Below are 27106 nucleotides of genomic sequence, written 5' to 3' on the forward strand. Positions count from 1 at the left end.
CGCCGGCTCGTGGTGGCTTATGGCTCTCGGAGGATGTTCCCCCGAGACTTGCGTTGGAACTCGGCCACAGATCGGTTCTGGTCTAGAGTGTATCTGATGTATATGAAGCGGCCACTTCTTGTTAAGGATCACGGATCGACAACCTCGTCGTCACCGAGAGTGCAACAGCAATGACACCTTGGGTCAAGGATCAACCCCAACGGCTTGTGTAGATGCTTTTTTTTTTCACTCTAACTCATGACCTCTCTCTCTTTGATCATGTAAAGAAATCTGTGAATGGCCCACTCCTCAAAGTGCCATGAGTGACCATATTTTTGTCGCCAACCGTGATTGTGTGATCCATGAGGACATGCAAGATGAAACGCAAATCATGATTGTCAGTACGATTTAATGGACATGAAACTAAACTAACAGAGAGACGAAATTAAACATGAGAGCACCCCCCTTTTCATTCCCGTTTTCCCTTCATCGGCCGCGACACAATCTTTGAAGAATGCAGCCCCCACGATTTCTCTTCCTCCACTCTCTGGACGAAATCTCCTCTCAAATTCTGCTGAATGTGAATTATGTGTGGCCGTGTATTATGATGAATGGCCTCTCTCCACCTCGTGTTGTGAACAAGCTCCCTATTTATAGAACAAACTAGGGTTTCGCGACCTTCGTTTAATTACGAAGTAGTCCCTTAACTTCAGGTAATCGCAATTTGATCCAGAGACAAATTATTCCATTTCATAAATTCTTTTTCTCAATTAATGAGCATCCTTAATTAAAATGCTTTTTCCCAAATAAAACATTAAATGGGCTGGTTTAAACTCAAATTAGACCTCAAGACCTTAATGAATTTTTTCGGAGTTGCCCCCTAGCTAGCCAAATTCTGCTCTTTGAGCTTTGGTCCACCGCTCTTCGCTTGGAATCCATTTTCCACCGCCCATCCGATTAAATGTAAATGCAATGTAATGCAACATGATGCTAAAAATAAATATGAAAAATGATTTGATTATTTTTTGTAGGAATTAAAATTAATTCCTCATTTTTATGCAAAATAAATGACTAAAAAGATAGTTAAAATTTAGGTGTCAACAACATCGTTGGCAAAAAAATAGATAAGAGAGCCGAGTACCCTTACACCTCTAGAAGAATTTGAAGTCTGGCTGACGGGTTTGTAAATTCAAGATATTCGTGAATACCTCCATAAGAAGTGTAAAATATAAGGTGACATAGGATCTCCTTGTCGGATGCCTCTCCCACCCGAGAAGAAACCATGTAGTTCCCCATTGATGGAAATAGAGAACTTGGGAGTGCGTATGCATATCATAATGAGATTGATCAGCTCACTGGGAAAGCTAAAGGCTTACAATGTTAGCTCCACGAAATTCCAATCCATCGTATCGTAAGCCTTCTGGAAATCAACCTTGATAGCACATTTGGGCAAGTAGGGCTTATGGTGAAAGCCACAAAAGAGTTCCTGAGCCAACAGGATATTGTCGTTAATGCGGCATCTTTTCACAAAAGCATTTTGTGGAAGAATAATAAGAGTAAGTAGGGCACAAGCCAATCGGTTAGCCAAAATCTTAGTGATACACTTGTATATGGTGTTGTAACATGCAACGGGTCTAAGGAAAGTCATAGTCGCAGCATTAGGAACTTTCGGCACAAGGGATAAAATCGTAGCATTGATCTCATGAAGTAGCCGCCTCCCGGTCGCAAAGAAGTCCTTAATTGCCGATATCATCGAAGACCCAACGATATCCCAAGTACTTTTGAAAAAAATCAACATTGAAGCCATCCGGGCTAGGGGCCTTACTAGAGGGTAGTGAAAACATGGTGTTGCGGATTTCCAAATCAGAAACAGGCCGAGATAGAAATCGTACTTGGCCATCATTGAGGGAGTGCTCCATAACCGAATGTAGCTCCTGAATCAAGGGCTAAGCCAGTAGAGTTGTAGGCGCTAGCAAGCGTTCAAAATGGGAGACAATAAGCTGCTGAACCGAAGACGGATCAATCACAAGAGTTCTCGAACCATCCACTATTGAGAGGATTCTGTTTCGCAAGTGCCTCTTGTTGATTGAATGGTGTAAGTATTTGGTATTAAGGTCCCTCTCCTTAATCCATTGAACCTGAGATTTCTGTTTATAAAAGGATTCCTCTTAGAGACGGAGATCCAAAAAGTTACTGAGGTGATTCCTCTCCTGGTCGGCTAGTAATTGATTATGAGGATCCAGCACAAGAGTGCCCTGAATGGACGTTAAGGCTCTTCTAGCTTTAGAAGTCCGGGTCGAGATATCCGAGAAAGACTCCCTGTTGAGTTGTTTAAGCCGGCCCTTAAGAAGCTTGAGCTTCGGACAAAGAGTGAACATAGGCATCCCAGTAACCTAAGTATCCCACACCTGAGCGACCAACGTTAAGAAAGATGGGTGAGTCATCGAGAAATTAAAGAACTTAAAGGATATTCTGGAGCTTGCAAGGGACATAATCTCAATAACCATGGGAGTATGATCGGATACTCTAGGGGCCAAGAAGGAGGCTTCAGAGTATGAGAAATCATTGCTCCACCGAGCATTGATGAGAACTCTGTCGATCTTCATTTGCTTTCGATTACCTCTCGAGGAGGTAGCCCACATGAATCTATGACCCACATATCTAAGATCTTCCAAGCCTACTTGAGCAAGGTAATGCCCGAAATCATCAAATGAAAGAAGTCAGCTATTAGAGCTACCCATTCTATTAGAGGGGTCTCTAATGGCATTAAAATCCCCAGCAATAAGCCATGGGGAATCCGCCAACGCCACACTCGTCCGAGTGAGGTCTGCCTAAAGAGAACACCTCAATATGAAGGTATCCTCGGCATATATAATAGAAAAGCAATAGCCCTTGTCAATGGTCAGCAACTTTAAGTGTCCGTGAATAGTTTGCGAGGAAGAGGAAGACACAACAAAATTCGCAAGCAATGGGTTCCATCCAATCCAAATTCTCTCTTGATGAGAATGATCATAATTGGCGTATCATACCCAACCAGGCAGCAAACTAGAAGTGATGTTGGAGAATAAGGATAACGGTACCTTGGTCTCCATAATGCCAATATAGCATAGATCCTTGGATCTAACCAGATTCCTAATGTCAACTTTTTTGAAGGGGTCAGCCAGACCCTTAATATTCCATACTCCTATATACATATGTGTAAAGAGGGACAGGAGTTACCATTTCCTTTGGCCGCCTCGCCTTTTTTTCTTTAAGGTCGGTTTGGCTTTTTTTGCAGCACTGGGGTTACTATCCCAGCTGGTCCCCCGTTGTGCATCTACAGGTGGAGGGAGGCATATCGCCGTTTGCACCCCGGGATTACACATCGATTCATGAGGATCGCCTGCCTTTTTTCAAGTGATTGGGATAGCTGGGAGGGGACCATCTTCATCCTCATTGCCAACATTACTGTCCTCATCATCAAGAACATCCTCCGAGTTGGATGAGGCAGCCTAAGGTGCCACCGTAGATTTGGATACATTATTATCACGAGCTATAGGGGCCGGAATAGAGGACATTATCAAGGCCCTGCATTATCTGTAGATGCAACCACTTTCCCAGCAGAAACAGCTACTTTAGCAGCATTTGCTGGATTAGAATTGCTAATTCTAGTAGGTGCACGACCCTATTTTTTAGCCGTTTGGTTTGGTACATTAGGTACAGCCGATGACCTTGCAAGATCATTAGGAGCAGCTGCAATCCCAACCATATCAGCACCGAGTTTAGCTGGTTCATGATCCTATTTTTTTGCCAACTTCCTCCCATACATCAGTAGATTGGGCAATTAGAGCTCTCTCCTTAGCTGCTGAAGCAGTTATAGGGACAACAGAGTTAGTATTGGTTGCACACTTATAACCGAAAGTGCTCCAGGATGGGCAAGAGTTAGGCTTCCACTAGTACTCCACTTTCACCGAGCGAGTTTCACCATTTAAAACTACATCAACCGAGTAACAAAGAAGCTATTTTGCATTGATCTCAATACATACCCAAGCATAGGAGATCATCTTCATTTGCTCCGTTTGGTGGTCCACAAAGAGTGGCTTATCGATCACGCTGGCTACAGTACCTAATCTTGGAGCAGACCACAAAAAATGTGGTATATTCCTCAACCAAACCCAAACCGGAATGGATTCGTGGTGGTCTTTCTTGAGTTCCATCATAGGATGCCACTGTTGGAGAATTAGTGGCACCTTAGCAACCGTCTAGGGCCTACCATCAAGCACCTTACGATGACATTCATTGTCTTGTATGTGAAAGAAATAGAACCCATCCCCATTGGCCATCACTTCTAAAAGATGAGGACCCCATATGTGTTTTACAGCCAACTCGGTAAGGTTGAACGGGAGTTTTTTACCAACATAGTAGCCAACTAGGCATTCTCGCCACTTAGGGTTAGTGGCTTTTAGAAGTGCATCCAATAGGTGTACGATTGCTTTGCTACCAACAACAGAATGAGGGACAAAGGTTCAGTTGTACCCTTTCACAGCCGATTTAGCAATAGCTGCCCAAGAGCAGTTCGGGAGCCGACTTGCTTCCTCGAAAGCATGATTGAGGGATTGCGGTGGCTTGGAGAGATACCTACCGCAGCTTTTCCCATGCCTATCAGCATGCGAGTCTTGTGGGGCTTGGTTCGATATAGCTAGATTTCCAGCAGCATCTGTAAGAACTGCAGATTTCCCCTTCGTAGAGGCTGAAGTTGCAAGGGGGTGCATGGTATCTTCGATGGACACCAACCGGACACTCATATCTTGCTCGATCAGTATGTGATTTACTAGGGGCTTAGCCTTCGCCATGGCAGAGACTTTTGCAGGAGAGATTCCTCCCGAATTAGCAGACAAGCGGCCATAGAAACCCTAACGTAGATCTAACATAGGGACCACAAGAATGCTCCAAATGAAGATCCCTACAGTGAGAAGGGAGAAGAAAGTGGAGCAACTTAGGAAATAAAAAATCAATACGAATCGAGGGTGGGATAGCCAAAAAACGCTGGAGACCGAAATTGATGAACAGTGGCAGTCGAGCAGAGGCTAAAGAGAAACTGGGTAAACAGTGCTCGCATGTGGAAAAAGTTCATAATTATCCATAGAAGTTCTAGCCATCAAAGCCCCATAATACTCTAGTTGACCCTTCGATTTAAACAACTTATCCTCCTAACCTTGTTTTACAACAAATTTCATCTCCATACCTCTAAAGTACGAATACATCATCTTGTTATCATCCTTCCTTAGATGTTCACCAACAAGAACTGTATGAGATTCTGTGAGGGCCCCTGCGGCATCCTAAGCTACCGTGGTGCTAGCAGGCTTCACATGTTTATGTTATAGATTATAAATCAGGGGCACATGCAAGATACACAGTGGATTTCTTAAGGAAGGGCACTCCATAGGAGTCCGATGACAGGCACGCATACAAAAAGGCTCGGTCTTAATAGGATTTCTCTCGCACACTTGTCATACAATTTCATATTCACATACAACAGATTTTCAATTAAATATGTATACATATATGTTATTATATTTACATCAGAGTTACTCACAAACACCTAAGACATAAGAAAAGATGACTACCATCCACATTAACTACCTCCACCGCCATGACCCTCATCCATCTCCACACTACTCTATGGCCCAACCAAAAATTGCCCACCGCAATACCTCACCAAACGCTTGCCTGTACAACTAGTTATTCCCTAACTGTGAGCTTTTATACTACTCCACTCCATGATTGTCATCACTATCGTCGTTAGATGGCATGAATGACAATGGCCCAAACAGATGACTAGATGGGACCAACATAAATAGTGATATGAAATGAAGCAAAATCAACATTTCCGACAAACCCATATCTATCCATAACACTGAAACAAAAACACGAAACTGCTTTGCGGGGAACTCAAGGTCGTTATATTCTTCCCATGTACGTGCAAAGTTAACAGATGCACTATATCGAAGGGTGGAGATGGCAGGAGGATCGTCATACCTACCTATATGAAAAATAGTTTACTCACAAAAATGAGCCTATAGCTCAGTAGTGAAACAAGTAACTCAACGACTAACAAGCGATTCAATCATCCAATCAAGCGGGACTCGATATTCAAAACATGTAGGAATGAAACTCGAGATGGCACCACATATCTCATGTGGCAAGACCTTATACACATGTGAACACACAAACCACTCCAAGTTCATTCTTTAGTTACCATTTCATTTTTGAGTTCATGAGAGACACATGCCTCAATTATGAGTTTTACCTTAGCTTTTTGTCCATGAGATACCGGCCATGGGAATCATAAGGGACACAGGCTTCATTTTTCTCAGAGAGGGACACAGGCCTTGATTCCTCTACTTTGGGACTTCATTTCAAGGGGACATAGGCCGTGGACTTTCTGATTTCCACTTAGGCTCTCGCAGGGTAATTATCCTGACATAGGCAAGTATCGAACATCATTGTCGGGACACAGGCCGTTGGGATCCTTGGATCAATTGCTAGTTATTAAATACAATCCCAACCATTCATGACTCATCAAACAAACAATCATCCCACACCAGCTCGACCACACATTTTCTCATATCAGAACACAACTCATGCCTTGATTCTTAGATGCAATGCAACTTGACACTGCAATAGGACAAGTGGGCGATAATCCGACACCATCCACTCCATGCTCGACCAAGAACAAGACATAAAAATCACCATCCACACTTCTCACACTTATCCCACACGCACGACCGAACATTCACACATGTTCGATGATTCAATTTCAACTCATTCAACAAAATTCACACAACTAGACTACGAATTCAATATACCCATGACTCACAATCGACAATTTAAGTAATGGATTGTCAAATCAATCTCGTTTCCTAGCTCATGCAAGACGATCTTCAATTTTAGATACTCATTTCAAAAATAACATATTGCAGCCAATTGAATGACAAATCAGCAATTAACCAGAAGAGTTAGAAGTTTTACTTGCCTTAGGATTAAAACTGAGCAAAGCCGAAGCTGTTTCACAGCTGAATGGAGCCCGAGTCTTCCTCTAGGTCACGCGGCCGAGAGCTCAAGAAAGGGAGAAACAAGCGGCATCAAGGCTTGAAAGGGCAAGCAAGGGTCATTGGGGGTGAGCTGACATCACGAGAGTCATTGTTGTCGCCGTCGGTGGCAAGCTCAAGCAACAAGGGACGGGCAGCGTGGGTCTCGGGTTGGAGCAAAACTCACAAGGGGGAGGAGGTGTCGCACGAAGAGAAAAGAGGGAGAGAATAAGGGTAAAGAGAGAGAGGATGGGTATATATAGTGGGGGATTTTAATGAATCGGTCACGTGTAGTCCTTTGTGCACTTAATTTTTCGAAACGAACTCAACCGGATCAAAACATAACCTCGTAATATCCCATGTTCGACAAATATTCATGTTATCGCTAAAAAACTTATAACATTAAGCCTCAAAATCATACTTCATTTAACTTCATATCTTCCTCATTTGCCACATAATTGTCATTACAAACTCGTTTTATTTGCTAATCAAGCCGACGAAAACTTGGGCCATCACAACTTTCTCTTCCTTTAGAAATTTCGTTCCCGAAATTTAGCTCTTACTCTCTCCTTCGAATAGATGAGGATACTTATTTCTCATTGTCTATTTGCTTTCCCACGTTGCTTCTTCTTTATCGTGATTTTGTCAAAATACCTTGATGAGAGGAATAACATTATTCCGAAGAGCTTGCTTCTTTCGATATAAAATTTCTTTGGGCTCTTCTTTGCATTGGATCTCTTCATCCACTTCAATTGTTTCATAATCCAAAAAATACGATGGATTAGGCTAATAATTTTGCAACACCGACACATGAAAGACGTCATGACAGTTAGACAATTTCGATGGCAGTGCCAATTGATAAGCTATCTCTCTAATCCGTTACAGAATTTCAAAGGGTTCGATGAATCTCGGGCTTTGTTTTCCTTTTTATCCAAATCTCATAACTCCTTTCATTCGTGACACCATTAGAAAAACATGATTACCCACTTCAAATTTCAAGGGACGTCGACGCTTATCTACATAGTTTTTCTATTGGCATTGTGCTGTTTTAAATCGTTCCCTTACCACTCTCACCACGTCGGTCGTGACTTGCACCAGTTCCGATCCCATGAATCTTTGTTTGCCAACTTTGTCCCAATAGATAGGAGTTCTACAGGCTTGACAATATAATGCCTTGAAAGGTACCATACCAATACTTTGTTGGAAACTGTTGTTCTAAGCAAATTCCACCGTATGTAGGTGCTTATCCTAATTCCCTTTGAAGTCAATCACACAAGCCCGTAGCATATCCTCCAGTATTTGAATTGCCCTTTTCAAGTGTTCGTCATTTTGTAGATGAAAGGTGGTGCTATATTGTAATTTTGTCCCTAAAGCTATTTGAAGACTTTTCCAAAAGTTTTCTATGAACCTTGAGTCTCGATCTGACATTGTGGTCATGGGCACTCCATGTAGGCGTACTATTTCCTTCACATACAAATTCGCATACCGGTGGAGTGGGTAGTCTATTTGAACTGATAGAAAATGTACCAACTTGGTCAATCGATCGACTATCACCCAAATTGAGTCATGACCTCTAGACGTCCTTAGTACTCCTTGTATGAAGTCTATTGTTATATACTCCCACTTCCACTCAAGTATATCTAACGCCTTGAAATGTTCTGCCTTTACCAATTGATAGGTCATGCACTTTGAAAGGTATTTTGCGATATCTCTCTTCATTCTTACCCACTAATAATGCTGATGGAGGTTCTGTTACATCTTCATACTCTCGGGATGTATACTATAGCTGCTTCGATGTTCTTCCATTAATATTTCTTCCCATAATGTACCATCTTTAGGTACTCATAATCGTCCTTGGAATTGTATCGTTCCATCACTTAATAACTGAAAGTCTGGCTTCCTCCCTTCCAGTATTTCTTCTCAGATTTTCAATAACTCATGGTCTAATTGTTGTAATTCCTTAATCTTTCGGATGATCTCAAGTTCATCCGTTATCACTAGAATGCTAGTAGCACTATCCAACTCAAGTTTATATTCTAAGCGATAGACGTCTGCCAATAAGTTCCATTCTCGAATCATCAAGCTCTCTACCACAACGGAATTTAAGCCAAGAGCGTCACCACTTTGTTTGCTCTTCCTGCATGATATAAAATCTCATAATTGTAATCTTTAAATAACTCCATCCATCTTTTTTGTCTCATGTTCAAATCCTTTTGTGAGAATAGATATTTTAAGCTCTGATGATCGGCGTAAATCTCAAACTTCTTTCCATACGGATAATGTCTCCGGATCTTCAATGAGAAAATGATTGCCGCTAGTTCCAAATCATGTGCGGGGTAATTTTGGTCATATAATTTCAATTGTCGGGAGGCGTAAGCAATGACTTTCCCGTTTTGCATTAACATGCATCCTAATCCTTTTTGAGAAGCATCACTATAGACCACGAATTTCCCAGACCTTGCCGTATCGCTAATACTATTGCCATGGTCTACTTCTTTTTAAGTCCTTGAAAACTATTTTCACATTCTTCTGTCCATTCAAACTTTGCACCCTTTCTTGTTACCTACGTCAGTGGTACAACTAAGCCCCGAAAAACCCTTCATAATTCTTCGATAATATCCCGCAAGTCCTAAGAAACTTTGAATTTTCATTATCGTCATTGGTTGATGCCAATCTTGTACGACTTTGATCTTATCGGGGTCTAGTGATATCCCTTTATCTGTCACTGCATGACCCAAAAATACTACTCGTTTTAGCTAAAACTCACACTTACTAAATTTGGCATATATCTCATGCTACCTTAATGTCCGTAGTACAGTCCTTAAGTGATGTTTATGTTCCTTTGATCCTTTTGCGTAAATCAGGATATCATCAATAAAGACAATTACAAACCAATCCAAGTACAATTTGAACACCCTATTCATTAGATCCATAAATGCTGTAGGTGCATTCATTAAACCAAATGGCATGACCAAAAACTCATAATGTCCATAACGAGTCCAAAAAGACATCTTAGATATATCATCTTCCTTGATCCTTAGCTTATGATACTTGGACCTTAAATCAATTTTTGAGAATACTAAGGGTCATTGTAACTAATCGAATAGATCATCGATTCGAGCTAATGGATACTTGTTCTTGATTGTCATCCGATTTAGTTGCCTGTAATCAAGTAGAGTCGCACGAACAACATCAGCACACCCCATGGTGATACACTTGGTCTGATGAATCCCTTATCAAGTAGTTACTATAATTGCACCTTTAGCTCTTTTATTTCCATTAGTAACATACGATGGAGAGCTTTTGAGGTAGGATTTGGGCCATGAGCCACCTCGGTCACAAACCCCGTCTCTCGTTCTCGCGAAAGTCTCGGTAATTCTTCAAGGAACATGTCCCGGAATTCTCTCACTACCAAAACATCTTCGAGTTCTTTCTTTCCTCCTTTACTCACATCTTGAATTGCTACTAAATATCCTTGACAACCTTTATCCAAGAGTCGGCGTGCTTCCAGCGCTGAAATTAATAGCATAGATGATGTCATTCCACTCTATACAAATTCAAAATTAGGTCCATCTAATGGATAAAATTGAATCTTTTCCTGACAACAATCCACTTGAGCTAGTACTTTACGAAGCCAATCCATTCTAAAAATGATATTGAAGTCGTAGAAGTTCATTATTATCAAGTCTATCACTTGACTTCCCTCTCCTATTATGATCTTACAATCCAAACATATCAAAGTGGACACGATCTTATCCTTCAACGGAGTCAAAACACCAAGTGACATTTCTAACAATTTAAAATGTAATCCATCTAAATGTGCAAATCATGCCGACACAAATGAATGGTTTGCACCTATATCAAACAAAGCATAGGCCTTTCGATTGCACAAGGAAAGCGTACCCGTTATAATGATTTTGGAAGCCTTCGATTTCTCTTGAGTAATTGTATAAACCTTTCCTTGCGCCGGGGGTTTTAGTAGATTATGGTTTCCCAGCCTTTCTTGTCATTCCTATCACTCATACCACTCCAAAGCATTACCAGTTATAGTTGGTTGTGGTGGTCCATACCGAAGGCAATTCTTGCTCAAGTGTCCTTGCTGTCCACAAGCAAAACATCTCCTAGTTTCAAGATTTGGTGCCTCTCGTCGGATAAGAATAGATGCCATTCCTTAGTGATTTTTGCCCATCCAAAGTCATGTCGCTTCTCAACAAACAATGGTTGTCCCCATTGCATTGGCCTTTAGCCCCTATCTTGATTAACGGCGAGTCTCCCTTGATTCATCATTTCCTTCCTTTCTTTCACAAGTTCTTGCTCCATCAATTGGGCCCGCCTATAAAGTACGTTATAATCCCTTATGTCCAAAGGCACCAACTGTTTTCGGATATCCATCCTTAATTCATTAAGGAAACGTTTAGCCTTATCATTACCATTTTCCACCAACATAGGGGCAAACCTGGATAACTCAGCAAACTTTGCTTCATATTGATCCACCGACATGTTATCTTGGATCAGTTGCATAAACTCGTCCACTTTCTTATCCCTAGCACAATTAGAGAAATACTTGCCATTATTGTGACTATTACAAATGTACGGGGTTGGAAATTTCTTGGTCCTCCATCAGAATAATTTTTCCTTTTTTCTTCCTTTTCTTTTTTGTTTTTTGTGGCAAAGGGTTGGTGGGACCACCGGCCAATGGCCAAGGGCCGGTGACCCTCGAGTGAGGGCCTGCCCTCCCTCGGGGGTCGCCAACCTTTGGCCGGTGGCTAGCAACCACCGGCTTTGAACTAAAAAAGAAAAGAAAAGAAATACAAAAAATAAAAATAAAAATAAAAATAAAAATCGATAAAGAAAAAGTGAAAGCCGAATTGAACCAAACCGAACTAAACTAGATTGCTGTTCGGTTCATATTCGATTTAGGGTGAGATTAGATTTAGCTCAAGCTCGCACTTTAATAGTTCAATGTGATTCAGTTTTTTTGAAAAATCAAACCGAATTGAACCATTGACACCTCTAATGCACAAGTCAAGTTGTCACCATGGTGAGTGAGGGAAGAAAGGGAACTATTATCAATGAGAGGAGAACGTGATGGAGGAGGGCAGAGAACATGAGCATGGAATAAGGAGGAAACCTATTTGGAAGGGAGTTCGGGGAAGGAGGTTTAGAGGAAGAAAGGGGGATAGAAAGTATGTAGTGTCGGGATGCATATATCAATTGTGTTGAAAGAGATCTCACATCGGAGAATTGGTATGGTGTAAAATAGTTAATACATTGTATTTGGTCCATAATTCATTGGCTTAAGCTTTTAAGTTGAAGATGGGTCCAACTAAATATGTTGTTGGGCTCGGATTAAGGCTTTCTCTTGATGATATCCCTACGTGAAAGGTATCGAGCTTCTGCTGCGTGCACTCTTAACACTTGATATCCGAGCCAATGGTAAATTGGTGGACTCCAAAATCTGTTTTTGTATTTGGTGGATGAAGTTGGGTATGACTTTCGAGCGGTGGGCGTTCTTGTGAAACAATGCGGGCCCGAAGCATGACTTCATAGTTCAATGATAGAAAAAGATATCTTGGTATAGAAAGATGTCTGGATTAAGGGGAAGCAAATTTAATATTGAGCTCACGGGTGAGAATGAGATTGTTAGGATGCATGTGTGAGTTAAGTTTGGGAAACTGGGTGGCCTCGGACTTAAGCTCTCTCTTGACGATATCCTCGGGCAAAAGGTATTAGGCTTCCGGTGTGCTCTCCTAACATCTATATTATGGAGGAGGCTGAAGGAGTGATTGAGGTCCCAAGTAAGGATACTACGATGATTCCTGAAGATGGGTTTGGTGGTTCACTTTTAAGAGCCACCAAGAAGTCATATTAATCTTATGTTGAAAGGATTAGATCATCCTCAGCAGTTTACTATCTTTTTTACCTAAAACACTAATATGCGCAAGATCAGCATTATCTATTTACTTTGAGATAAAAAATAGGCAGAAAATGATGGAGAAAGTCGGGAGAAAGCTAAAGTACAATTATAAATGTTATTTTGATCTTGATTCAATTGGATTGGATGGAGGATTAGCTTTGTGGTGTTACAATTGAAGTTCTAGTAGAGATAAAATGGGCATACCAAAAATTTATTAATGCTAAACTTAAAATGCAAATAGTGCTCTGTTTAAAGAATTACATGGATTTATGCTGAACCGGAAATATCAAGGAGACATGGCAGAGTTCAAAAGGCAATGGCTAGCAGTCCAATAACATACGTCCAAGGTTTTGCATACGAATTTAATGTCATGAAGGAGTTGGAAGAGAAGAAGAGGGGCCAGCTAATGTCTTAGAGGAATATTGGGAAGTTTCCAAGATTAGTTTTGAATTGGTTATGTAGGATATAGACTTTCATCGGCAATTCTTCACCTAGTCCAATAAAAAAAAAATGGGAATGACAAAGTAATGGAGAGGTTGGATAGAGGACTGGCTATGGGTAGTTGGAAAGAACTTTGGCCTAGCTCCCCGCCATTTAATTTGGCTCGGATAATCGCCTTCTATTGTTACTTACTACCTTAGGTGATATTTAGGTAAAGAAAGTATTCAAATTTGAAAATTTGTAGTTGGAAAATGAAGGTTGTAGATAAGTTGTGTAAGTCTGCTTGTAGAGTGGGATGGAAGGACGTGAGTCTTAGAGATGTAATGTTGAATGCGGGTTGCTACGGGAGTGCTCTTAGCAAAAACCAAGAAGGCCTTTGTAAATCACACAATGTTGTTAGATGAGTTGGAGGAGAAGCTAGCATCTGCGCTATAGATGGAGAATGATAAGTATGAGATAATCCAAGAGAATGAAATTATTCCTCCACCGAAAGAAGTGTGGTCTCTCATTACCGGTAAGGTGGGCTTACCACCTAGAATCTCGGGTTCTTTATCGTCCTATTAGAGTCCCTATCCATTGCCTTATCGTTATCGATATATCCTGTGATGATATAAAGGGCCCAAGAATATTTAGATTTGAAAGTGCTTGGACTACTTCTGATTAGTGCAAAGAAGGGATTTCTCAAGCCTAGAACTTGAAGTCAGAAGCTATAAACCCGAGTATACCGAAGAGAAATTTTGTTGTTGTAGGAGAGCTTTAACCGAATGGAGTAAGCGGGTTCCTTGCACCGACAAAGAAGTTAGCTGTGGTCCAAGATGAATGTGTAGATGAAATATATGTTGAGGTAAAATCTGAATCAATATGAAAGTTGGTCGATGAGTCAAATAGACAGGAAATGGATTGGCACCCGCGTTTCAATGTTAATTGGTTGATCTTTTCTAATAAAAACATTAGATTTTTCCGCCAAATAGCCCCTTCAACGAAGCACTAGCAATAAGATTATGCGAGTTAGGATGGATGCTACTAGATGGCTGGGACGGGGGCATGAAGTGATAGCAACGTCGCACATTTATATAGTGACATGTACTCTTCCGGTGGCAAGACAATTTGGGAGAACTTGAAGGCCATATTCGGTGTTTGGTTTCTAATGAAATGAACTAGGCCTTGTCTGCAGTCGGGCCCGATAAGGAGAATAAGACAGCTCCCTACCAACTTGCCCCCCAAAAATCTACAGGTCCCGATGGGTTCTCTAGCCACTTTTATTTGCAAATTCTGGGTAATTCTTGGATTATCCAATATTTTGGTAGTTAGAAAGTTCTTTGTAACAGGTATACTTCCCCCCAATCTCTTTAATACATTGATTGTTCTCATGCCTAAAAGCCTTAACCCTAAGAAAGTATATTATAGGCCCTATCAATTTGTGTAATATGCTGTACTAGATAAACTATAAGGTTATTGTTAATAAGTTGAAATAGTTTTTATGTCAAACAGTTCATTAGAGGCCTATCGGTTTGTGTAATTTCCTTCACTAGATAATATATAAGGTTATTGTTAATAGGTTGAAACGGTTTTTATGTAAAAAACTAACTCACCTTTCCAAAATGCCTTTGTTGAGGATAGATAAATTCATGACTACTTGATCATTGCACATGAAAAAGAGTGGGAAGAAGGGATAGGGTGCTCTGAAATTGACATAAAAAAGAGCATGCCATGGAATTGAGCGGGATCTTGTGGAGTATGTTCTAATGAAGCCGTTTTGCTAGAATATGGATAGATTGGATATGTGCCACTTCGAATTACTTTCTCTGCAAGTTACCGCAATGCCCCTACAATAGCATGTTATTGTTAATAGGCTAAAAATGGTTTTTAGATACGACGTTCCTAAGGAGTGGAAACAATATGTCAATCAAGAGGTGGAGATCGAGATGGTACAAAATCCTGGTAAATGCCTGGGTTTGCTATTATATGTCCTCTCCATGGCATCGAGGGGGAGGACATAAAACGTCCCAAGCACGTCGTCCTCATTTCGACCCTCTTCTTTTACTTTATTTTCTTTGTTAACAAGCGGAAGCTTAATCCCTACAAAACTCAATAAGCAAAACATAACAAGAGGAAACACCATAATTTTGCTAATTTACATTTCAGTTACTAGTTGTATATACACGATATCCGAGTAAGGTTAGGGTAAGGGATTGCTTAGCTCCACTAGAGTGGTTGAGGCGACAAATTGGCTTCCCTCCCTCAATACGACTTAGTGCGGCCGTTCCTAGCTTGTGGCCTCTCATAGCACGCAATCATTCGCTGCCGTTGAATCCCCGGCAGTTCGTTGATGCCGCCATCATACTACATGTACCCTACTATGATGTGGGACCCAGCTTTTCGAGCTCGTCCTTCATGTACACAGTAATAAAGTGTCGATGATATGGCATATCCAAAACGTGGAGGTGATGGAACATCTGTATCTACAAGCTTGAAAAGGAGACAAAATGAGAACGAGTCTCAATAAGTAAAACCCCTAGGCCTAAGGTAGGTGGACGGCTCTATGCTAGGCCTAAGTGTTAAGCAATCAAATGATAAAGTAACTATAAATAGCAAGAACTCGTCAAGCCGTTCTCGGCCTCCCCGAAAAGTTGCAAGTATGCATGTGATATCCATCAATTCGGTTTAGTAAGGTCTCGGACTTTCACGGGCCCACCCATTCTCACTTGAGGGACATCTCGGTGTGCACCTACCGAGGCATCCCTTGCTGGACAACCCATCCTTGGCCCTAGAAAACTCTTCCATCATTCCACTTGACCCGCCCCATACTAGGCCTTACGGTTAGGTAGTGTCGTCTCGCCTTCGAATGAGGCGTGAATCAGTAATAGTAACCCTTGAATGAGGCAGTAATCGATATGAGTAATCCTTGATTGAGATAGTAATTAGTATCAGTAACTCCGCCACCGTAGGAGACGGGTCACAAGCATACTCAAGCATATACACAACTATTCTCACGCAAGCACATAAACCAAACACAAGCTCAATTCATTCTATCAAAGGACTAGAAGTCTACTTACCTTTGCTCCGACAAAATTAATATAACATGACTAGAGAGAGATGGCGATGACGGTGATGGTGATGATGGCGTGTTGGTGTTTGGTGTTCGCATAGCGGTGGTCTAGCGTATAAGGGCGATAGTTGGTTGTGGCGGTGAAGTGTGGGTCGAGAGAGAGAGAGAGAGAGAGAGAGTGTGGCGTGTGAATGGTAGGTGCAAGGGGGCTCGGGTTCTATTTATATCCTTGCTGACCTGTTTTCTAAGTCGGTTTTGTCCTTCTTTGCTTTCCACCTAGCCCAATCATATATTGCCACATAGAGAGGCTAGATTCTAGAATTCTCCAATAGGCGGACACTTGTACGATTTAGGTTGCAAGTTCTTCCTTTTATGATACATGCGCACCACCTAGCCCCGCTGAGTTGCCATTGTAATCAGTAGGTTTGACTATTCAAAGATTATGGTAATCATTATGGAAGATCCTCTTTGACTCGGTCAAAGATTTGGTTAATGGTCAAAGATCTCGATTTAATCGGTCAAAGATTACATAATCTTTGTGGGAAACCGTGTGTGGCTAGTAGGCAAGACACTTGTCTAGCCAAATTATGAGGTGTTTTTCTTCTTGATACATGTCCTCCTTAGGTGTCCCCTTTCTAGAAAGTTGAAGAATGCTTCTTGACTTATTCGCTAAGCTAGCTTTCTAAGTGGCCTCATTGACTTGTTCCTTAAGTCAATTTTTAACTTATTCACTTTCCATGTGACGTCATCTAATTCTAGTTATTTGCCACATAATCCCAATGACTAATGAGGCAATAAATGATAGGTCCATATGGTTTGCTAAGAATCCTTCCACCTAGCTAACCTATTAGACCTATAATCTTAGGTGGAACACTTGTTCAATTCATTTGTGAGGGCTTCTCTAAGTGCTACATGCCTATCTTAGATGTTCTCTTTCTAGAAGATGCTTAATCATCCTCTAATGATCATCAAGACTCTAATTACAATGACCAAGATTGGTTTAATCATATTCTTTGGCCCCTTTTATCTAACGTGGCAACAACGAGGGGAAGTCACATTAGGGTTGTCAATATCGGTTGGGGGATTCATGGACATTTTATGGGCCATCGGTGCCGTTTGGCACAACCGGCGAGCCGAACCGCCACCGTCGGGTGTGATTGGAGCAAGGCCAAACCGCGGTGGGGGTACGGTAGACACGCCAATAGGTGTGTGGCTAGCGCAACCTTAGCGCGTCCTAGTACATGTTCTGTCAATAATCAAGAGTGAATGGTACCATATTTAGCTTGGTTCGAGGCCGGAATCACCCGATCCTCACCCGAGCATACATTTGAACATAACCGAGCAAAATCTCTCATGACGATTGATACAAGATCGATTTTCTTCGGTCTATAATTGACCCACAACAAGTCACATGACCTAGGGTGATCGGTCCTTGGTCGATGCGACGTTGATACGGGATTCTGGCGGAAATTGGATCTATGGTGGATTCGTGACTAGTCCATGGATCGATTTCTTTGATTGATGCAATGTCTCAACTCTTGATCCTCCCGTGGCTTGATGTCAAAATCGGCCTATCATTATCTATCCGAACAACCTTGAGAACCGGGGTGTTACAGCTCTTCCCCTTATAAAATTTTGTCCCCGAAATTTTAAGACATACCTCATCACTCGAATAAATATGGTTATTCGCGCTTCGTCGTTTCCGTGCTCTCCCATATTGTCCTTTTCTATATCATGGTACTCCTATAGGACCTTTATTAGGGGAATCACTTTATGCCGTAGGAATTGCTCTTTTCTGTCATTGATTGGCACTGGTTTTTCAGTATATACTATTATATTCTGTCGTTAACCTCGATCATGTTGAAGTTCATTATACGTGTTGGATCCAGTCTATATCTCCCAACATCGAGACGTGAATTACATCATGGATGTTGGAAAAGCCAATTTATATGCAAATTCTCCCGATCGTTTCTAGGATCTTAATAGGTCCTATGTACCTTTCACCTTTCCTCCTCGAAGTGTGACACGTCTATCACAGTGGCACCTTCGGGAAAAACATGGTTGCCTACCCGGAACTTTAGCAGCTTTCGTCGTTTGTTAACACGGCTTTTTCATCAACTTTAGCACGTAGGTGATTCCTAATTTGTCTGTCTAGCCTCTATAGTTATTTGAACTATTTCTAGGCCCGAAAGTTTCTTTTCCCCAAATTCATCCCAATAGACTGGAATCTTGCAAGCCTTTTTCCCGTACAATGCCTCAAATGGAGTCCTTCTGATGTTCCATTGAAAAGCGTGATTGAAAACAAACTTGATAAAGGTGTATTGTACTACCCCGATGTTAAGACCACGACATCCTTTATTCCCTTTGGCTTCCATGACGACTTCAATATTATCTAACCAATTCTAAGAATGCCATACAATGTAGCAAAAGTATTTTATTCTTATTATTTGTACACCGTTGGATTGACTACCGATCTTGCGATTATCACCCCGAACCGCTTCGTTTCCACATATTATCAAGCTAAGGAGCAGGAGGTGACCCCGAGGTGTCTCCGGCGCCCTTTTTTTAAGTATGGTATGGATCGGCAATGTTGATATTCCCTACTTCGTCTTGAGTAATTACATAAATTCATCTTTGGGCTGGAGGTCGTTGGAGATTTCCTGGCTGCGTCGGCACTTGTAGTTGATGTCTTGCCTGTTGCGGGGTTGCCGTGGACAATCTTTCACCTTATGGCTCTGTTGGCCATATCTAAAGCAAGCTCCTGTTTGGACTCTAAACGGAGCATTGCCGTGTTATTTTTCACGAAAATAGCAATCTTCATTTTGAACAACCCGGAGCTCCTTCTTTTTCTTGTTTAGGGAAAATGACTATTCTCCGTTAAGCCTCTCCTCATGACGAAGGGCCTGGCAATGGGATCGGTCCTAGTTGGCCGTTGCTACCACGTGCTGTGTAGCATACCTTTCTATTAACTAGGCACGTGCATAAAGCTCGTTGTAATCTCCGAGATTTAACGGCACCACTTGGTTTTGAATGTTGTAGCGTAATCCATCTTGAAACCGCTTTGCTTTTGCCAGGGGTTCTTCAACTAGCTTGGGTGTGTACCTTGACAGTTCGACGAACTTTGCTTCGTATTGGTCCACCGTCATTTCATTCTATTGCAGCTGCATGAACTTCATCATCTTCCCATCACAAGTGCACTTCGAAAAGTATTTTTCATAGAACCAGAGGGGAATACTATTCCCTTAGTCACCTTCCACCGGTGATCGGCATTGCCTTGTAATCGGTACTCTGCTAGAGCGACACGATCAGCATCCAAACACTCAAATAATGATAATATCTTCTCAAGTTCGTCGATCCATAATTCAGCTTCGTCGGGACTTCCGGTTCCAGCAACTTTGGAGGTCGTAACCTCAAAAATTGTTCAATTAGCCCTTGCATATAACGTCCGCTATTTCCACCTCCACTCCCCGGACGTTGAGGGATTTCCGGTAGCATTCATCGCTTGCTGTTACACCTGTTACTCCATGAAGCTCCCAATTTGGGCTAAGGATTGCAGAATTCCATCCAATTGGGGATCCAGTATCGGCTTTCCTAGGGTACTCATGGTGTTTTATGGTTAAACGGTTTTGCTACAAAGGGAGTTTCTACATCACCACCACTGTTAGTACATAACCAAAAACAGAAACAATCATAACACAATCAGCAATACATGCAATTGGTGTTTCCTAATTCTAACCCATGACTCCAGCGCACCTCATCACTCCGGGTATAACCCCGCTCCGATACCAAAATCGGTCGTAATGCCCCATAGCGCCGCAGGGGAGGACATATGACATCCCGGGCACGTTGTCCTCATTTCGACCGGCTTCTTTTACTTTCTTTTCTTTATTAACAAGGGGAAGTTTAATCCCTACGAAACTCAACAAGCAAAACACAACAAGAGGAAACACCATAATTTTGCTAATTTACATTTCATTTACTAGTCATATGTACACAATATCCGAGGAAGGTTAGGGTAAGGAGTTGCCTAGCTCCACTAGTGTGGTTAAGGCGATAAATTAGCTTCCCTCCCTCTGTGAGACTTAGAGCGGCCGTTCCTAGCTTGCGGCATCCATAGCACGCGATCATTAGGCGACGTTGAATCCCTAGCGGTTTGTCGATGTCACCATCATACCACACGTACCTACTATGATGCGAGACCTAGCTCTCGAGCCCCTCCTCCATGTACACGGTAATAAAGTGTCGATGGTACAACATAATCAAAATGTGGAGATGGTGGAACATCTATATCTACAAGCCCGAAAAGGAGACAGAGTGAGAATGAGTCTCGGTAAGTAAAACCCCTAGGCCTAAGGTAGGAGGATGGCTATATGCCAAGCCTAAGTGAAAGGCAATCAAATGATAAAGAAACCAGAAATAGCAAGAATTCGTCAAGCCATTCTCGGCCTCCCCGGAAAGTTGCAAATATGCATACGATACATATTAGTTCGGTTCAATTCCGTAAGGTCCCGGACTTTCACATGCCCACCAATTCTCACTTGACGGGGATCTCGATGTGCACCTACCGAGGCATCCCTTGTGGGACAACCCATCCTTGCCCAAAGAAGACTCTTCCATTGTTTCTCTCAACCCGTTCCATACCAAACCTTACGGTTAAGTAGTGTCGTCTCGCCCTCAAATGAGGCAGTAATCGGTATCAATAACTTTGCCATCGTAGGAGATGAGTCACGAGTAAACACAAGCATATACACAACCATTCTCATGCAAGCACATAAACCAAACACAAGCTCAATTCATCCTATCAAAGAACTAGAAGTCTACTTACATTTGCTTTGACAAAATTAATATAACAAGACTAGAGAGAGATGGCGGTGACGGTGAGATGGTGATGATGGCATATTGGTGGTTGGTGTTCGCGTGGCGGTGGTCCGGCATGCAAGGGAGACAATTGGTTGTGGCGGTGAAGTGTGGGCTGAGAGAGAAAGAAAAGGGAGAGAGAGAGGGTGGCGTGTGAATGGTAGGTGCAAGGGGGCTCATATTCTTTTTATAACCTTGCTGACTTGTTTTCTACGTCGGTTTTGTCTTTATTTGCTGACTTGTTCTCTAAGTCGGTTTTGTTCTTATTTGCTTTCCACCTAGCCCAATCATAAGTTGCCACCTAAAAAGGCTAGATTCTAGAATTCTCCAATAGGCGGACACTTGTACTGTTTAGATTGCAAGTTCTTCCTTTTGTGACACGCGCGCACCACCTAGCCCCGCTAAGTTGCCGTCATAATCAGTAGGTTTGACTATTCAAAGATTACGGTAATCATTATGGAAGATCCTCTTTGACTTGGTCAAAGATTTGGTCAACAATCAAAGATCTTGATTTGATCGCTCAAAGATTATATAATCTTTGTGGGAAACCGTATGTGGCTAGTAGGCAAGACACTTGTCTAGCCGAATTATGAGGTGTCTCTCTTCTTGACACATGTCCTCCTTAAATGTTTCCTTTCTAGAAGGTTCAAGAATGGTTCTTGACTTATTCTCCAAGCTAGCTTTCCATGTGGCCTCATTGACTTGTTCCTCAAGTTAGTTTTGGACTTATTAACTTTCCATGTGGCATCATCTAATTCTAATTATTTGCCACATAATTCCAATGGCTAATGAGACAACAAATGATATGTCCATTTGGCTTGCTAAGAATCCTTCCACCTAGCTAACCTATTAGACCTATAATCTTAGGTGGAACACTTGTTCAATGCACCTGTAAGGGCTTCTCTAAGTGCCACATGCCTATCTTAGATGTTCTCTTTCTAGAAGATGCTTAATCATCCTCTAATGATCATCAAGACTCTAATTACAATGATCAATATTGGTTTAATCATATTCTTTGGCCCTCTTTTATCTAACGTGGCAACAATGAGGGGAAGTCACACCCGAGTTATCAATGTTAGTTGGGGGTTTCATGGACATTTTCTGGGCTGTCGGTGCCGTTTGGCACAACCGGTGGGCCGAACAGCTATCACCAGGTGTGATTGGCGCAAGGCCAAGCCCCGGAGGGGGGGTAGTAGACACGCCACTAGACGGGGCTAGGTGTGTGGCCAACGCAACCTTAGCGCATCCTAGTACGTGTTCTGTCAATAATTGGAAGTGAACGGTACCATATTTAGCTTGGTTCAAGACCGGAATCACCCGATTCTCACCCAAGCATACACTTGAACACAACCGAGCAAAACCTCTCATGACGATTGATACAGGGTCAATTTGCTTCGGTCCGTAATCGACGCACAACAAGTCACACGACCTAAGGTGATCAGTCCTTGGTCGGTGCGTGGTCGATACGAGGTTCCGGCGGAAATTCGATCTATGGTGGATTCGTGACTAGTCCATAGACCGATTCCTTCGATTGATGCATCATCTCAACTTTCGATCCTCGTGTGGCTTGATGTCAAAACTGGCCTATCACCATCTATCCGAGCAGTCCTGAGAACCGGGGTGTCACAGGTTTGCCTAACTCGCGGTTGAGATCCAAAAATGAGGCCTTGGCTGCTGTGACGAAGAGCATCAAGAAACTTTTTGGGTGGAAAGCAAAACTTATGTCTGAAGCACGCGGGGAAGTGCGTATAAAAGTTGTTGCTTATGCCATTCCTCCTTGTTCTATGGCTTGTTTTAAATTCCCTGAAAACTGGTGTGAGCTTGATGCTGTAATAGCTAGATTTTGATGGGGAAGGAAGTGCATTGGAGGAACTGGGAAAGCCTGGTCGCATGAAAAAGAGGATGCCGTGTGGTTTTTGGAGACATCATGGCTTTGCTAGCCAAGGTGACATGGAGAAACTACAAATCCTCTGAAGATTTACGGGTTAAATTTTCTTAAAGAGATCCCTTTCGAGAACATGCACTATGGAAGGTGGGTAATGGACAGTCTATTAGAGCTTGGAAGAATAAGTGGATTCCAGACAGCACTGAATTTAAACTCACACCCATTCCTGGAGTGGTGGTGGACAAGGCTGGCCAAATTCCTGGAAGCCGGGGTGTGGGGAACAACATATCAGGGCTGATGGAAAGGAGATGATTTATTGGAGTCCTATCGATGCCACATTGATATCTGGTAACCTCACTTGGCGTTGGAACAGAAATGGGGTATTCTTTGTTACAGTTGATTTCTTAGAAGCCCTGGAAAAAGGAGGAGACGATTCCCTTCTTTGAGGCAGATTGCTTACATATCTTGGTACTTGTGGAAGGCTAGGAATGTGGCAGATTTTCAGCAGGAGTTGCCTAGTCCGCTGCAGGTGGTCGAGCTAATCTCCAAAAGGCGAGGAAGAACTCATGCCATGTGCGTTAGAGACCAAAGTTGATGAAGAAGAGGCGAGGAACACAGTGGACAGTCCTGCGCCTTAACCATTAAAATTAAATGTGAGGATTCTTTCTTTGAAGATACCAGGGTGGCTGCTGCAGGTGTCATCGCAAGGAATCATCAAGGGGAATTGATTGGGGGTAAAGGATACTGTGTCCAGGCTTTCTCAGCAGAGGAAACTGAAGCAAGAGCTGTATTGGAGGCTATTCCATCCTTCTCTCGAATCCTGCTGCTCACAACTTTCCCCTCCAGTGGAAGCGCTATTTCCGATGTCGATCTGGTATGAATCTTTCCTATGCACTTAAATAATAATGAACACACTTTTTATTTCCAATGTCTCAAGATGGAAGAGATGTATTTCTCGCCATCATCCATACTTAAATACAGTAGTAGTCATATGTAACTTGGTTTTGACTCACTTAGATAACTCTCAATTTCAAACTCCTCCATCAATTACGGTCATGGCTTCGCCGAGGTTCTGTACGAGATCAATGCGCGGAAGAGCTCCGGTCCAATCCAGAGTGACATTAACCATTTGGCCATCAGACAATTCCCGCTTCATGTCATCTCCCAAAGCTTTCATGATGAATGCTGATGGGATGAAGATCTCTTGGACATACTCAGAACCAGGATAATATTCTTCCGGAGACTCCATGTTGAACAATGGCTCGCGTCTGTCATCAGCGATGAGAATGGCGGCCACTCCAGCATTCTGTGCTCTCCATGCTTTCAGTGAGAAGAAGCAATCTGCCAACAATAGCTAACTCATTCGTGAGTTTGGGCGGGGAAAAACGTGTCATCAATGTGTTTGTCCTTGACCTCCAGAAAAATTTCGTCAATGGTCTATAAAGCTTGGATATCTTTAGAACCTAATGGTAGTTAGATGTTTATTGAACTGCATAGTTGCTCTTTCATAGCTGTCTTCAAATATTTGGTTGCCTAAAAAACTGAACCTGAAATTCAGGTTTCTAAAGAGAGAGAAAGTTTGAATCGTCTTTTTAAAAGATATAATAAAAATCGGGTTTTGTTAAAAAGAGCTACTAGTTCTTGTTAAATATTCAAACGAAGAAAGTTCATCATTTCCGACGCATTGTCTCTCTTGTATTATGTGTGATCAATGTAAAATGAAAACATTTCTTTATTAATTATAATAAAAAAGTATCTCGAGAGCACTCGTTGACAAAATCCATACCAACATAGAGCAGTTGATCAGATCCAAGAATAGCAAAATTCAATGTTCATCACAATGTTGTCAACCATAAAATCATCTACCAACCCATCAAAAACACAATAACAAACAAAGATCAAATCTTGATGTACCACATGTCGGAGAAAGTGGTTTAGGCAAAAGCACAATCATATTTCAAATATGCAGCAAAGTAGGTTCAAACTTTCAGCGGTAATTATCTACGAGTAAGCGTTAATAAAGATGCACCGAGGATGCCTTTGATCGATCCATCCATGAACAACCTCAAAGGAACCCCTAAAATTGATATGGTACTTAGTGTCTTCTAGTTTATACCTTAAGGAACTTCTGAAAGTCACAGATTGAAAGAGAATCACCGGCATGTTTAGATGCTAGATTAGGGAATCTAATCACCATGTTTCACGCGAAACTGATCAATGTTTTTGCCATCAAGAAACCTTTCGATTACATAAACCTTATCAATGACTTGGTGAAGATTGAGTTTGACCATTTATTATCACAAGGCTCTATATCACCCTCTTGATGTTTGTGTTCTCGATCTTGATGTTGTGTCAAAGTGAACCACATTAGAGAATCACAGGCCTAATTATCAGCTAGATTGGGGACCCCAATCACTTTATTTCAGGCGAAACTGATTAATTTCTCTACCATCAAGTGATCATTTGAACACTCAAGACTTCATCTAAGACTTCTTGAAGATTGAGTTTGACCATCTGCTACAACAAAGCTTAATATCACCATTGATATTTTTGTCCTTGGTCTTCGATGTTTTGGTAATGTGGACCACACTAAATATATCTCTAGGAGTGATAATTCAACAGATGGTACCAATTTCTGATTCAAGCCTTTAATGGAAACAGTCTTGAACATGAGTTGTTCAGCCTCATAGTCATAGCTCATAATAATAATACTACCCATAACAATAGTAATAACAACAATAATAATAACAATAAGCTGTTAAGTACTATACCTCCTCGATCAGCAAGTAGAAAAGTAGGTAGTCCTCCGGAATAGGAATTGAAAGAGAAACCAAAGTCCTCAAAGCTCCTGCATGCCTTGCGGTTGGATTTCGGATAAATTACAGTGCCTGCCATCGTCCCTCCCAAGTTTGAGCCACCAAAGATTCCGACCAAACTGTCATAAAATCCATTCATCGATTCTGGAGAAGTCACCTCCAAGCTGTTCTTCGTCACTATGAATCTTCCAAAGCCAGACCCGCACAAAACGCACCAAACCCAAACGAAAATCTTAAGCTTTTCCCACATCTTGGATGACCAAGTAATTTTCTCAAAATCCGGCTTTGCACAGATTAAGAAGAGGCAATGCATTTATTTGCTTCATCGGCTCATAAAAGTCCGAGGAGATTGCGACAAAAACAGAATGATATTATCGAGGCTAATCAGATGATTCAGAGACTAGGAATCCTTTGCCATCTGAGAGCAAACACGTGGAATTCACATTGCATCAGCTCATAAGAGTCCAAGGAGATTCCAACAAAAATCAGACTGATATTATCGAGGTCAATCATTTGACTCAGAGTCCAGGAATTCTTAGCTATTAACAACACGATAATTTCCGAAGAAAACAAATATTACCCTTCATTGGGAGAACGCTTAAATGGATTCTAGTGAATGTACAGCACAAAATATAACCGCTGACACGTGGAATTCACGTAACAGGAAAATTATAAAAGTCCTAAATTTATTATACCTTTTTCTAATACAAATCTAAACATTTCAATTTTACCAATTAAGTTCTAAATATTTTCGAATTTTGCCAATTGAGTTCATCCGGTTAATTTTGATCGAAATCGCTGACGTGGACGTTGACTGTCCTACATGGCATGATCGTATCTGTTGTACATAATTTTTAATAATATTTTAATATGTTTCGATTCTTTTACTTCTTTTCTTTTCTTAGCTTTTAAATAAATGAAAAATAAAAGATAAAAGACAAAATTTTATTTAAAAAATTGAAGAAAAAAAAAAAAGAAGTTCGTTGGTGGACCATTGCTGCTGCCCATCATCGAAGGGGCCGGCGGCCTCTCATCGAGCTAGAGCGATGCCTCACATGACCCCAGTCCAAAGCACCCGGATCCCGGGCGACG

The 27106-nt window shown here is 41.7% G+C and overlaps 1 protein-coding gene across 1 annotated transcript; it reads right to left on the reverse strand.

Annotated features, from left to right (window-relative positions):
* Positions 1-24228: 24228 nt before the first annotated feature.
* On the reverse strand, positions 24229-26264 carry LOC115756213 (vacuolar-sorting receptor 1-like). Its single transcript, XM_030695909.1, has 2 exons — positions 25970-26264; positions 24229-24539 (listed from the first exon to the last, which is right to left on the reverse strand). The coding sequence occupies exons 1-2, from the start codon at positions 26262-26264 to the stop codon at positions 24229-24231; spliced, it is 606 nt and encodes a 201-aa protein (XP_030551769.1).
* Between the last annotated feature and the right edge of the window lie 842 nt (positions 26265-27106).

This window comes from Rhodamnia argentea, chromosome 7 (assembly GCF_020921035.1).
Source record: "Rhodamnia argentea isolate NSW1041297 chromosome 7, ASM2092103v1, whole genome shotgun sequence".
In the NCBI taxonomy this organism is placed as follows: domain Eukaryota; kingdom Viridiplantae; phylum Streptophyta; class Magnoliopsida; order Myrtales; family Myrtaceae; genus Rhodamnia; species Rhodamnia argentea.

Bases quoted from the DNA above. Each gene is read 5' to 3' on its own strand.
- LOC115756213 (XM_030695909.1), bottom strand. From the start codon at position 26,264: ATGTGGGAAAAGCTTAAGATTTTCGTTTGGGTTTGGTGCGTTTTGTGC. The intron at 24,540-25,969 runs GTATAGTACTTA...TATTGTTGGCAG, and splicing joins TCTACTTGCTGATCGAGGAG to ATTGCTTCTTCTCACTGAAA.